The 14,391-nt window shown below is 34.8% G+C and overlaps 1 protein-coding gene and 1 long non-coding RNA gene across 28 annotated transcripts in view; one reads left to right on the forward strand and one right to left on the reverse strand.

Annotated features, from left to right (window-relative positions):
* Positions 1–14,391, forward strand: part of SCEL (sciellin) — a 297,125-nt gene that overhangs the window by 252,217 nt on the left and 30,517 nt on the right. For 24 of the 27 annotated variants that reach the window (XM_049099241.1, XM_049099237.1, XM_025440923.3 and 21 more), the window contains 9 exons: positions 713–772; positions 1,697–1,756; positions 5,790–5,849; positions 6,501–6,560; positions 7,438–7,497; positions 8,959–9,021; positions 13,254–13,313; positions 13,453–13,512; positions 13,651–13,707. In XM_049099241.1, the coding sequence (XP_048955198.1) occupies positions 713–772; positions 1,697–1,756; positions 5,790–5,849; positions 6,501–6,560; positions 7,438–7,497; positions 8,959–9,021; positions 13,254–13,313; positions 13,453–13,512; positions 13,651–13,707 (540 nt within the window). The remainder of the gene's footprint in view (positions 1–712; positions 773–1,696; positions 1,757–5,789; positions 5,850–6,500; positions 6,561–7,437; positions 7,498–8,958; positions 9,022–13,253; positions 13,314–13,452; positions 13,513–13,650; positions 13,708–14,391) is intronic. The other 3 variants (XM_049099248.1, XM_049099250.1, XM_049099254.1) reach the window with 3 other exon arrangements.
* LOC125753316 (uncharacterized) overlaps positions 4,602–14,391 on the reverse strand; it is a 67,418-nt gene continuing 57,628 nt past the window's right edge. The window contains exon 2 of the long non-coding RNA XR_007404861.1: positions 4,602–5,061. This is a non-coding gene — a long non-coding RNA (uncharacterized LOC125753316). The remainder of the gene's footprint in view (positions 5,062–14,391) is intronic.

Consider the following 14,391-nt stretch of genomic DNA (forward strand, 5'->3'; position numbering starts at 1 on the left):
AGGGACATTCTTGTTTGTACAGATTTCAGAAAAAAACTGAATATAACCTAAGTGACACAAGATTTTCGTGTTTTTGTTTTTGTTTTTCTAAAGAAGCCAAGATCTCGAAACGATTATCAAAGTGAATGCTAGGAGAGATAAAACTAGGAGAGGGTGAGAACTGTTTTGATGTTTCTGCATCTTGTTTGTTTTCTCCCAAGTTCCACTGCGTGATCTTCTTAGTAATATTGAGGGAGTCACATCTTTGATTTTGCCTTCTGTCTTTTGTCTGATCCTTGTCACCCTGATTTTTACTTTGGAGGGTCTACAATGGATTTTATCTAAATTTACATTTGGCTAATATAAAATCCCAGAGATTAATTTAACTATATTATTGATAGGCAATTTTTATAATAAAATTAATATCTTTTTTTAAATTTTTTATTTATTTATGATAGTTACAGAGAGAGAGAGAGAGGCAGAGACACAGGCAGAGGGAGAAGCAGGCTCCATGCACTGGGAGCCCGACGTGGGATTCGATCCCGGGTCTCCAGGATCGCGCCCTGGGCCAAAGGCAGGCACCCAACCGCTGCAGCCACCCAGGGATCCCCAAATTAATATCTATATAATAATTTTCTCCAAAAGCTTTCAACTAATCATCAATAATATGGAATGTCTATTTATATATAACACTCTGAAAATACTTTGAAACTGATCTAAACTTTTTTTTAAGAGGTGAAGACCTTGATAATCTTATCAGAGCAAATCCCAAAGGAAGTGAAAATGCTACTCTGTAAGCATTATTAGTGTCTTTAAGTCTGATTTCTGTAAGTAACAATCAATAAGATAAAATGATTTGGCATTTTAACTTCATAACCATATTTTATTAGCATGGACTTAGACAATAACAGTGGGCCATATGACCTTCCTTTCTTGTTCCTTAAAAAAAATCACTTATTTTTTGAAGAACTGTCCTAGTATTTGATAGTCAGTTGCCTTTTATACCAGATTTTAGGCTTTAATTTGTTTAATGGATGATTTACAGAAATGAGTTTCTTTGTATCTAAAGAATGCATTGTCTTGACAACACTTTCAAGGTCCAAGTAACAAAGATAGCAGAAGTGAGGCTTGACTAAAACTCTTGTAAATCAGCTTCTCTTAAGATGAGGGTCTCAAAAAGTAGCTGAAGGGAGGGGCTGAACAGGTATATCCATTAAGAGTAAGGAAATTCCCCAACTTTTTCTCCTCCTCAGGGCTCTGTCAGTAGGGCATGCAGTCACGATACTTCTGCCAACCTCTACAGTATTAACTTTTTTGGGTTCAGGTTATTCCTTTTTGATATTACTCAGTGCATTTTAATGAGGGTGACATGTGTATCCCTGAGAAATGAGTCAATTTTCCTACCATGTAAGCTATTTTTTTTCTTGCTCTTTGTAGTTTATCATAATCTAATTATATTTTTTAAAAACTTGGGTTAGGAAAAAAGTTTATATGAAGACATATATTCTTATCATTTAAAAATATTATTGTTATTGATATTGTTGTTATTATTTAAAAACCGAATAGGCAATTATATCTGATTTGTTGAGTAGAAATTTATATTCTCTCTGGATCTGGTATAGAACTTAATTTGACTCACATTACTTCTCTAATCATTATTCAGTTTATTAGTGTTTTACTTAATAACATTCATTAAAACTCAGTTCTTTATTCAAAGAAAACAAGACCTCGATGGATTTATTAAAGTGAATCCTGAAACAAATAAAAATATCAAGAGGTAAGATATTTAAAGCTTCCCCCTTCCCTTTGGCACTTATAAGCACATTGGAATCTTGAGTGCTTTTATTCAGGAGGGTAAATTAAAATTCAAATAAGTTCTCTTTTCCCCAAACATATCACAATAAGTAATTTTATACAAGTGATACTCAGAAGTGATCTTTTGCATTTTATTTTTGGGTAACATTTACTATCAGGTAGATTTTGAGAAATTAAATGGGAATTTGAATGAGCTCCTCTATTGAGTTAAATTATTTCTTTCCGTGTGTGTGTGTGTGTGTGTGTATAAGTGTATATGTGTGTATGTGTAAGTAGTATGTGTTTATATAAATGTATTTGTGTATTATAAATAGTGTGTATGTATAAGAGTATATATGTATATTAATCAGGGTTCTCCAGAGAAACTGAAACAATAGGGCATGTATATATTTAGAAAGAGATTTATTATAAGGGATTGGCTTATGCTCTTACAAGAGCTAAGAAGTCCCAAGATTTGTAGTTTGCAAACTGGACACCAAGGAGAGCCAGTGATGCAATTCCTGTCCAAATCCAAATGCCTAAGGACCAGGAGGGCTGATGGTTTAACTTTCAACACCAGAAGGAGATGTCTTAGGTCAAGCAGTCAGGCAAACTCCCTTCTAACATACCCTTTTTGCTCTATTCCAATCCTCAGTGGATTGGTTGTGGCCCGTGTGTTAGGGAGGACCATATACTTTACTCAGTCTAGATTTAAATGTTAATCTCACCCTAAAACACCCTCACAGGCATATCCAGTATAATGTTTGACTAAATGTAGGCACTTTGTGACCCAGTCAACATATGAAATTAACCATCAAAAAAAATGTATGTATATACATAAGTGTACGTGTATGTATACACAGTATAAATATATATAAATGGATGCATGTGGATATGTTTGTGTGTGAATGTGTGCATGTGTAGTGTATTTGTGTGTAGCATATCTATGTCTACATAGTGTAGTGTATGTTTAAAGATGAAGAGTTTAACAAAGTGTAGTTCATTAAAAGAGTCCTACTACCCATGAACTGTCAAGTAAATCTGGAAAGCTTATGTTCTCCTGCTATTTATTTTTTAAAAAGCAGATGGGATATATTTGAAACTGAGCTTGTTGGTATGTTGCTGAAAAACAGGACACCAAATAACTCCATGTGGTTTCCTTTGAACTTCTTTCCATTCAGTTAACTCAGTTCATGATATTATTAGTTGATTCTAAAATGTGTCACTGATGCCTGCAGGCCCAGTCAGCAGAGCAAGGGCTCAGCTGAAAAGCTGCGGTGCACACTGTCAGGCTATCCTGTTCTCAGCAGCATGAAATGGTGGGAGGCCCAGAGACTCAGGGAGTTAGACACCTGTATTTGCACCCAATAAACTGAGAAGAAAGTGTTGATTTCCCTGGCTATCTGTGTAGTCCAGGAAGATAACTCAAGGTAGTGAATGTGAATGGGGAGTCCAAATTCTGTTCAAATTCTGACTTGGTCACTTGATAGCTGTGTCCTCAAGCTTCAATTTACTCATCCACAAAATAGAGATCATAACACTATCATCATGCCTGGCACATAGTAGATACAAGTAATTGTTAGCAATAGTAAAGATTCAGATGAATTATGTTCTCTTAGTGATTTAGATACTGTTTAAATATTTAATTTACTTTGACTCTCCAAGAAAAATCTGTTTTCCTTTCTAATTTTTATTTAAAAGAGTATTTCAAATAACCACCTGTTATTTTTTATATGTTGGTGTGTGTCTGTGTGAATGTCTATGTTGCACATGTGTATACATGCAAATGTTTGTGTGTGTGTTTGCATGAGTGTATGTATATATGTCGATGTGCCTTTGTATGTATGCCAGTACACATGCATATGGGTGTGTGCATGTCTTTGCAATTGTCCTTGTGTGATTGCATAAAAGTGCACACATGCTTGTATGTGCATGAATATATGTATATCTGTATGCTTTTGCATGCATATTAATTCATATGTACATGGATGTCTATGTGTGTGCATTCGTGTCCATATGTTTGGGAGTATGCATTGTGTGTGTGTGTATTTGTGTGCATACTTCCTGAGAGCTTTTAGGGACCCTAATTGTCTTTTTCTTTCAGTACACATGATTAAGTTCTGTAGATCTTTTAAAAGTAAAAGTAAATCATGCTCCCTCTCTTATTAAAAAATTACAAGGTTTTTCCATTTCAAGTAGAATACAATTCTAACCTTCAGCAATGGTCTCTTACTTGTTCAATACAGTCCAGCCAAATTAATCTTTTTTCCTATTCCTGTCTCATTTCTGCCTTATGAGTTCTGCATATGCTATTCCCACTTTGGACTGCTTTACCCCACATTGTCATTTCTGACCATTGACTATAATTGTCACCACCCCCTCCTCCAACCCCAGCAACATAGGCATCAGGCACTCCTTCTTATTTTCTTCAGAGTATGTATTGTTATCTGGAATTGTGACATTCATTTATATGCTTGGTTGTATATTGCTTGCCTCTTCCCAAGTTAGAATGGAAGGCTCATGAGGCATAAGCCTATGTCTGTATTATTTACAGGTTTCCATAACTAATTGTAAATTGAAAGAATGAATGAGTACTGGGGACTTATATAGTATGAAGCTTTGATTCACCATTTAGCTCAAAATGTTATTTTAAATTATTACATTAATTAGCACACTCTTCTTTATTGATTTTATTTACTTTGAGATTTAAACAAACTCCCACTTACATGTGCTCTATTTAATATGTTTAAAGAGATCAAGTTCTTGGCAAAATAATCAAAGTGAACTCCAGAATCAACACAAGTATTACAAAGGAGGCGTCACAATGCTTATTGTTGTGTTATTTTATTTTATTTTGTTTTAGTACTCAAATCTGGAAAACAGAATCCTGGGATTGTTTTTCTCAGACTCTGGCATTCAAATCTCACATATTTCATTTAGGCAAAAATCTAGGAGAGGTAAAAAACATCAACAAGGATATTCCGGGGCAGAATAGTTGCTTCTGTTGGGTCAATTGTTTCATTTTGCATGGAAAAGGTCCTCATTTTTTTATTGCTGCTTTTAGCCTGGGCATATACATTCTCAGACATCTGGATACAAGTAAAAACTTGAGTCAACATCTGGATGTTTCCAAATATCTGTATCTTTGATATTGTAGAGATGCAACCTCAGAGACTTTCTGATACAATCTTAGTAGGGCCACGGGGCATGGACAAACAGGGTGTACCTTCTGCAGATATCCTTTACCCATGTGGCATCCTCTGTAGATCAGAGGGGCATTGACTTGTGCTGTGAATATGGAAAACACATAGAAACAATAAGAAAAGCAAAATTCCACTAAGATCAGAAACAGAATATATTGAAGGGTAACAACAAAATACTGATGCTTTTAGTGACTACATGGAGTTTTTTATTATAGTAAATATAATATACATTTCAGAACTCTATAGATTTTAATCTTCCTATTGTTTGTTGCCAACACAATTAGTCAAAATTTGTAGTTTTAACACATAGTTACAAGTACCAGACACAGACACCAGGTTGTATAACATGGACATTAATAAATTGGCTTATTAGTCTTAATCCAATTCTATGAATAGAAAACCTGCTAATGAATGTCAATTTTACAAAATATAGATTATCCAAAGTTGATTTTAAATTCCCACAGCATGTTGGAGGTTGACATTAAGAGGATGTACTTTCTGGAATGTTCCATGAGATGCATATATAGACTATTACAAAATGTTCAGTACACCTGGCAAAGGTTAAGAGCATAGCATTAAATGAATGATAATAGACATAGAGTTCCAATACAGTGTTTGTAACTGGCCTAAAAGCTCCAAGATTAAAATATTGTCTCATTGAGCCTCAGAGATGTATATATCCCTACATACTTCTGCATAGTCACCTTTAACAATCTTCCATTTTTTGGCATGATCTCAGTAAGTGTTTATCCTGTTTTTTCATTTGGTAGTAATCTATCATTAACCTTATCATTTTTCTTCAATGTTTTACAGGGGCCAGAGCCTTGACAATCTTATTCAAGTGACTCCTGAAGGAAACAGAAGTAACACAGGGTGAAGATTATGTCTTATCTTTCTTCTCCTCCTCTGTCTTCATTGATTTGTGGCACTCATCAGAAAAACTGTGTGGAAAAAAAATCTTTGGATTGGAACCAGAAAATCTGAAATCCATTACTTCCCAGCTGGGTGCCTTTGAGCAAGTTCCTTGGACACTGTGGGCTGAGGCTTCTTAAGTTATAAAATGATGATCCTTTATAACTGTTATACCTTTGTCACTTGATTGTTATAAGGATCAAGTGAAATAATGGATATAAAATCCCTTTAAAGCAAGAAGGCTCTATAAATGGAAATTATTAACAAAATATAGTTTAGTGACAGCTATAGTGTTCAATGGAATACTGTGGGGGGCAGGTGAAAAATTTTGGCAAATCATTACATAGTTCCTGATTTTTAAAAAAACTTAATATTGCCCTAATGTTATGATTTTATTTAGAGGGTAAATAGGAATCTGAGCCATATAGTGATGATTTGTATGGAGGTCAAAATTTGTACTTTTTAAAATTATGGACAAAGACTGGTATTTATTTTTCTCAAAACTTAATAGCAAAATTCATCTTGAGCATATATATCTTTTAAATAAATTCTTAGTTGATTTAATTGTATTTTTACTTATCATTTTGTTTTGTTTTGTTTTTCGTTTTTAAGTTCCAAAGACCTTGATAACCTCATCAAAGTGGTTCCACAAACAGGAAAAAGTGTGCAAGGGTAAGATTTGATATGCTTCTTGTTTTTTTGTTTCACACATACCCATGCTTAAAAATATAATTAAAATAACATTTTAGCAGACTGACACTGAACTCCAATAAAAGCCAGGTGACCTCCATGACATCATATCTAAAATATTGAAGATTTTGGTCAACTGATTCTTAGTATAATGGGGGTAACCTTTGGTTAATTAGATGCACAGTTGATTTCCAAGAATGACAAGACACTTTATTCATTGATTTCTTTATTTTTCTTAAGCAGAATATGGCACAGGAGTGGGGAAAAAGAATTGGATGATAGACCATAGATGTGGGTCTAGGCCTTGGCCCTGCCCTCACTAACGGTGCAAAATGAGATTGGCCACTTCTATTTGGGCTTCAGTTTCCTTGTCCTCTAATAAGGAACTTGGACCAGGTGCTGTCTTGTCATTTCAATGAAAATTCAATTTACTAAATGCCAATACAATGGTTGGTATCATGGAAAGAGCAAGTGCTCTTGAGTTAGAGCACTTTGGTTTCACTTAATCTTTGTATGTCTCAGTTTTTCCCTTTGAGAAAATGGGATGATAAAACTTCCTATATTGACTGATTAATGTGAGGATTCAATTATATAAATCATGTAAATCACTTGAACAGTGCCGGCACATCATGAATTTTCTAAAACCACTGGTTATTGTTTATTTCTATGCAGCAGTAGTTAGGTCCAAAAATATATATTCCATAGCACTGAAAAACTCCAGTCCTCTGAGATGATTTCTGTATTCCTAAATATTTTATAATAGAATATTTTATAAAAATGTTTCTTGGTTTTAATAAATATTTGCAACCATGTGTTGTAAATCAACCACTGATCTGATCATTTTTTCCATGTTTTAAAGGGGTCAAAGTCTTGACAGCCTCATCCAAGTAGCTCCTGAAACAAACAGAACTAACCAAAGGTGAGGTTCATGGAACTCTTTTATCTATTTTTTTTCTATTTAACTTAAAAAATGTAATTCATTTTTCTACCATTGAGACAGCCAGTGATGGACTCAAAATCAACAGCTTTGTGTCAGAAACCTAGTGTTCAAGGCCTTGCTCAGGGCTCCTGGGCCATGGGCTTTAATGGAAGATAAAGAATTCCTTAAAATATTTCTTACTAGTATGGGATTTGTATTCCCTGCTTGGGATTTCAACATAATTCTATTTCAGGATAATAGTTCAACATGATAGGATGCAGTAATTTACATGAAAGGAAATACACATGATAAGATTAGTTTACAAGTTAATTCTAAAGATTCCTTAAGTGATACAAACCTTTCTGGCCTTTTTTCTCTTCAAGATATATAACATTTTGTCCAGTAATACAGTATATCAAATTAGGCAACTTGTTTAGGCCTTTGGGGTTAGTGTTGGTATGAGAACCCATTGTGATAATAGAAATGTCTCTTTAGAGTTATAATTGCCTATCGGGATATTTAGAATAAAAGCAATTCATATAATCCAAAAGTCTTGCTTGCTCTGATTTAGCCTTGCATGAAATGCAATTCTGAAGTGGTTTAATTGATATCTGAGAGTAGCCTCAGTGCTACACATTCACATTATATATATTGCCCCATACCTTGGAATCAGGAAATAATTCTGTTTTTTTAAAGTTCCAGGTTTTTTTGTTTTGTTTGCTTGTTTTTGTTTTATTTTTTTGGAGGGTAGGGAAATGAGGCATACATAGAAATGATAAAAATTTTTTTTATTTTTCTCTTGTTCATTACAACCTCCCCAAATATCCTACATGCTAATTCAACAATAAAATATAATATGGAAAATAAAAAGCTTAAGAGCAATTTAAATGTGAAGTTGTCTTGAAAGAAACAAGAATAAAATTAAATTCTCATATATACATAATTGTGTAAGAAATGAATTCATAGCCACCTGCTTTTCCATAGGACTAAAAAGAATTCAAGTAATGATGAAGTTTTAAATTAGCAATTTCATAATTTAATATTACAGTTGAAAAAATGTACAAATTATTATTGATTTTAGTTTATGGTGAAAAGCATGGTGCAAATAGAAGGAATTACCGTGAACACAGAAAAAGGATGATAGTGGGAAGGAGCATGAGAATTAGGGTCCAGTTGCTATAATTCCAAATCTGATTCATCCTTGGTCACTTCTTGGTCACCCAAAGAGGGTCTTAACTTCCATGAAGCTCAATTTCTTATTTATAAGGGGAGGATGGTAGTCTCTACCTCAGTAAGCTAGTTATTTTGAGGATTTTTAAAGACTTTGTAAAGTAGAAACTTGATAAACTTGTTACTTTTTATCTAGCATCCCATTGTATGATTCACAGGTGTCAAAAGAAAAAATGTCAGTCATAAAATTTGCAGATTTCCAGCTGAATTTGAACTTTTATTTTGTCTTAGCAGGAAGGAAGGTCTAGATGAACTTATTAATATAAGCCCCAAAGCTGTCAAAAACATGGCTGGGTAAGAGAAAGATGTTATTTGTTTGTCCTGTTTTGGTTTTATCCTCTTTAAGAAATACAAATACAATATGAATACAAATGATTTACAGTCATTCCATGGGCAAAATGAATATAGGTCTGAAAAAGCTGTCACAATTTTTATATGTTCTTGGAAATAAATATCTATTTATTACTAGCAAGAAAGAACAATAGTTAGAGAAAATAATATGATGGTGACTTCACTTTTTTTGACCTCAAATAAAGCAATTGAAGAGAATGATTGGGGTAGGAACATAGCTACTCTATGTGCTATATTTTATTTTTTTCTTTGAAGTATTGATGTTAATACCTTTGTCTCTCAAAATGATGAAAATTTATTAATGACAGTTATTTTTTTAAAAGACATAGAACACTTCATTAGATTCATCATCAACAATACCATGTATTTCATTTTTGAAGAGTGTTCTCTGGTAGTCAGTGGAAATTTTAGGAGGTTTGTTGTTTCTCAGATGGTTTGATGCTCCCAGCAAAGGTATGGCTCTCTGGCTATATGAAGATTTTTATACTGTTACACACTACTCCATATGTGTGTGTATATATATATATTTACATATTTTGATATATTTATATGTATATATAATCTCTTAAGAATGTTCTCATGATTTCCCTATAGAGTTTAGTTGGTACATATAAAATTGCAAAAAATTAAAGATAAAGAAAGGACTCAGAGAACTCCCGTCCTGTTAGTAGGAACAATTTTGAAAACCCCTGTTCCAGTCAAACCTATTCCATTTTCAGAAGAGGAAACAGACTCACAAAGGTTAAGTGATCTGACCAGGGTCAGAGAGAAAACTGATAGAAGACTGGTACTAGCTCTCTGATCTGTTAGGCAGTGAATAATTACTGAACACCTACTGGGTTTGAAGCTTACAACTAGGTATCATTAGTTGCACATTAGGTATAATTATAGGCCATGGACGCCAAAAAGAGAATTCGGTAGACATACTCAATCTTATTAACAGCGGGCAATTATCATAGATTAAAGCTAATTATGTACTGGGGGCACAGAGATATTACTCCAAGAGAATAATAGGTTGTCAATTTAGTATATTACATTTTGGAACACTCATGTTCTGCTTGCTGAATATAGAATGCATTGTCAGTACATTGCATTTAAAAAAAGAGACATTGAATATCAAATTTAATAAACATGACAGGCAGTCAAGTTCATATTCATAGATTCCTAGGAGTACAAGATGTTAGATGGGCAGATTCTTAGAAATGATCCAATCTCCTCATTTTACAGATGAGAATACTAAGGCCAGGGGGAAAAAATCTCATAGTCTCTTGTGAGTTTTTCTAACTCCCAGAACAACTCCTGGTCTTGAAATCACAGCACACAAACTTCGATCTTAAAGCAAATGAAAGGTAATTAAGTACCTCCAGAAATAGTGGAGGCTTGTAAAGCTAGGATTGTTGCTTTTGTCATGCGACAGCCAGGAGGTGTCATTTACTGCTCTACAGGGTCACTTGAAATATTACTTCATAGGTGACAGTGGCACAAACGTGCAAATGCCTGCAAAACTTTACAGCTCTTAAACTACAGGGATGAAATAAGAACTAAAAACTGTAGTATATCTCTTCTCTACATCCTTAAAGCAAAACAAATGAAAGCAGTAACTGGAGGAGAAAGAATGTTGGGACCCTGGGTGGCTCAGTTGGTTAAGCATCTGCCTTTAAATGGTGTCATGATCCCAGAGTCCTGGGATCCAGCCTCACATAGGGTTCTCCGCTCAGCGAAGAGCCTACTTCTCCCTCTGCCCCTCCCCCTGCTCGTGCTCTCTTTATCTCTCAAATAAATAAAATTTAAAAAGAAAGAATGATACATTTTTCTTGGGTAAGCTTTAGATATAAAATTCCTGTGTTTGCAGGGATCCAGGACCTTAAAAAGTTCTATAAATTTGTTATATTCAATTCATTGAGATAAACTGCATGATGCTATCAATCAAGGTAATTCAGAACTGATACTGAGATCCTTGTTTTGTTAAAATACCGTGTTGTCTTTTTAGGAGTAATGGTAGAACATAGCATACATTTATATATTTTCTAAGCTAGGATTTCTCAAACGGTGGGTCAAAACCCATTAAAGGGTCTTGTCATTAATGCAGTGAGTGGCAATCAGCATTTTTGCCAATTAAATAAAATTAATTAAATAGAATGGAAAATATGAGTGTTCTTATGTAGTAAAGGTATTATTTGATGAAATCTGTGTGTTTGTCTGTCTGAAAAGAGAGTATTGGGCTGTGGTATAAAATGTTCCAGGCTGTTGGATAAATCAGATTTTCTGTGCTCAGAAGAGTGAAAATAGAAGTTCTTATGGTTGTGTTAGTAGCTTACTCTAATTTTGTTGGTACATGAATATTACATGTAGTTACACTAAGAAATATTGTGATTAATGTATATGTTAAAAGGCTGTGAACTTTGCATATATTATCTCCTCCACAAAGTTTTATTCTTTGTACTTTTTCTTCTACTATATGAAATTAACCTCACTTTATTTTATTGTAATTCTAGTGTAATTAGCATACAGTGTTATATTAGTTTAAGGTGTACAATAACCTCACTTTAGATGTTATTGTCTTTTAGGCATGGTTGAGCTTTATAACAGATTTTTGCAATCAATTCATGCAAGGAAATTATATTTTGAATAGCTCTCATATGTTAATCATTCCTGTAATAGTATTTGTAGACACCAATTGGTTATTCTTTTAAAGAGTTTATTTATTTATTCATGGGAGACAGACAGAGAGAGGCAGAGACATAGGCAGAGGGAGAAGCAGGCTCCCTGTGGGGAGCCCAATGCAGGATTCAGTCCCAGGACCCTGGGATCATGCCCTGAGCCAAAGGCAGATGTTTAACCACTGAGCCACCCAGGTGCCCCAACAATTGATTATCTTTAATTGTAAATACTATTATTGAAGATAATTCAAAACACTGAAAATTCAATTAGTGGCTTTCTGTCTACCATGGAGATCTGAGAACAATGATGGAAAGGAGAAACTGAGTAAAGCTAGGACCTAGGAAGCACATTCTATGGAAGTATTAGGGCTAAGGGAGGGAAATGCAGACCTTTTATTAGAACATTTTGGAGATGACGCTCTAAATGGAGTTCTTAACCCTTTTTCAATCTTTCTGATGGGTAAAATGTCTCTTATTTTTATATAAGGAAAAAGGTCTGCTTTGGGGGTGGGGGGAGCCAGGCAGGTTGTTATCCAAGATGGTACTGAAAGCAGGTGTTCTCAGTCCTGCAATTTCTTGCCATGACAGGCTATCTTATTTCTTTGAATAAACATTAAAAAGGGATTTAAAAGGACACTGAGGGGATCCCTGGGTGGCTCAGCAGTTTAGTGCCTGCCTTTGACCGAGGGTGTGATCCTGGAGTGCCGGATCGGGTCCCGCAACAGGCTCCCTGCATGGAGCCTGCTTCTCCCTCTGCCTATGTCTCTGCCTCTCTCTCTCTCTCTCTCTCTCTCTCTCATGAATGAATAAGTAAAATCTTTTAAAAAATAACTAAAAGGATACTGAAAAATCATCACTTGCTAGTCCTTTAAACAAGGTATTACACAGAGGCAGTGAATGGCAGCAAACTATGTAGGAAAAAATATTGTTCATGACTGAGGAAAGAAACTGGTAGGGCTTCCAATAGGAAGCGGACAATCTTCAGAGTGTGTAAGTCATTTGACCATTAACAGCTGAGTTTCATTCAGTTTTTAGTCATTGGAAAGGAAATCACTACTTTGATGGATTGCTGGAATTCTCTATGCCAAGCCTTATGCTAAGTATAATCCCAGTTTTAGAGTTTATTAAAAAAAAATCCTCAGTTGGTGAATATAATCTTAAGAATAACAAGGACATTAAAATCAGCCTATGTCTTCATAATGTTAAAACACTTCAGAGTGCAAAGTTGTTAATCACCAGATGTTTGCTGTGAATGCCTGCCAGCGTGCCCTCAGTAGATGTGTTCTGGTTATGAAGGATGTAAAGTCAGAGCAGCTTCACTTCTAATCCAGCATAATTTGTCCCGCTAAATTAGCTAGAAAGCTTATTTCAAGGCTGTTCTATGCCAAACCATCAGGTATCATACTAAATGATAAGATAGCTAATCCTTTCTTCTAATTCCAGCGACTTGAATCCACATTATCTCTAATACAAGCTGCTTTAATTTGTTTTGTTTTGTTTTGTTTTTACTAAAAGAAATCAAGATCTTGATAAGCTCATCAGAGTGAATCCTGAAACTCTCACCAGCAACCAGAGGTAATAGAACTATATTAGTTTTTGTGCTTTGGTCAGTAAGAATGTTTTGTTTTATTATTATTTCAAGCAGATTTATAACCTTAATGCTCTGCCAAAAGAACTTCATTAACCTGATCTCTTTTTATTTTTCTATTTAAAGAAACCAGGATCTGGATAACCTCATCAAAGTGAAACCTGCAGTGACCAGAAGCAGTCAGAGGTAATCAGATAAAAGCAATCACTTCATGTTTTCATCTGTCTATTGCCCCTGGGTGGAGTGGATTTATAATGTTGCTTTATCAACCTAACATAACCAAAAACCTATCACTAATCTGAATTTTTTTTTTCTTTTGAACAGTGAAGGCTTGGACAATCTCATTAAAGTGAAATCTTCAGCTCTCCAAGACACTGAGCGGTAAATGACTTGGCCTAACTATCTTGATGTGTTCTCAAGGTTCTAGTTAGGAGTTTTCTTTCCTTTTCTCTCAAAGAAGCCTTTTATTTTTCTTTAGTGTTCAAATGAAGACAGAATTAACTCATGTGTCTCCTGTCAGCAAGGAAACGTTGCACTCTTTTGGTTTTGCTGTTTCTGTTTGTGTGTTTTTATCACTGTGGTGCTGGGGTATTCAGGGTAGGGAGGCACAAAGGCACTTGAAGAGCCATCCCTATTGAGAGTAGCATTTATTGAGCACCTCTCACGTGACTGGCAATTTCTATACATTTTCTCCTTAAAATTACCCCATGAAAAATATATTCACACACCCTATTTTATAGAAGAGGAAACCATAGCTCAAGGCATTAAATGACCTTATTAAGAGAGAAAACATCCTAGATGTGAACTCAAGCCCTGCTGATGTCACCTCCTAGAAGAAACACAAAAAAATCTATGGCTAAAATGGTTCAGACTCTTTCCATCCTTAGTACTCTTCACAGTCTCTTCCCTTCTAAGTCTCCCTCCCACCCTGCAGCCAGAGGACTACAATTAGAAACATTTATTCTAGAAAATTATCACTAAAGTGGCAGGGAGGAGAGAAAATAGTTGTCTCCTGGAGACAGCAGACTTTAGGTGTTGGCCCTGCCACTGAGACTTGTATGGAAA

This window comes from Canis lupus, chromosome 22 (assembly GCF_003254725.2).
Source record: "Canis lupus dingo isolate Sandy chromosome 22, ASM325472v2, whole genome shotgun sequence".
Taxonomy (NCBI): domain Eukaryota; kingdom Metazoa; phylum Chordata; class Mammalia; order Carnivora; family Canidae; genus Canis; species Canis lupus.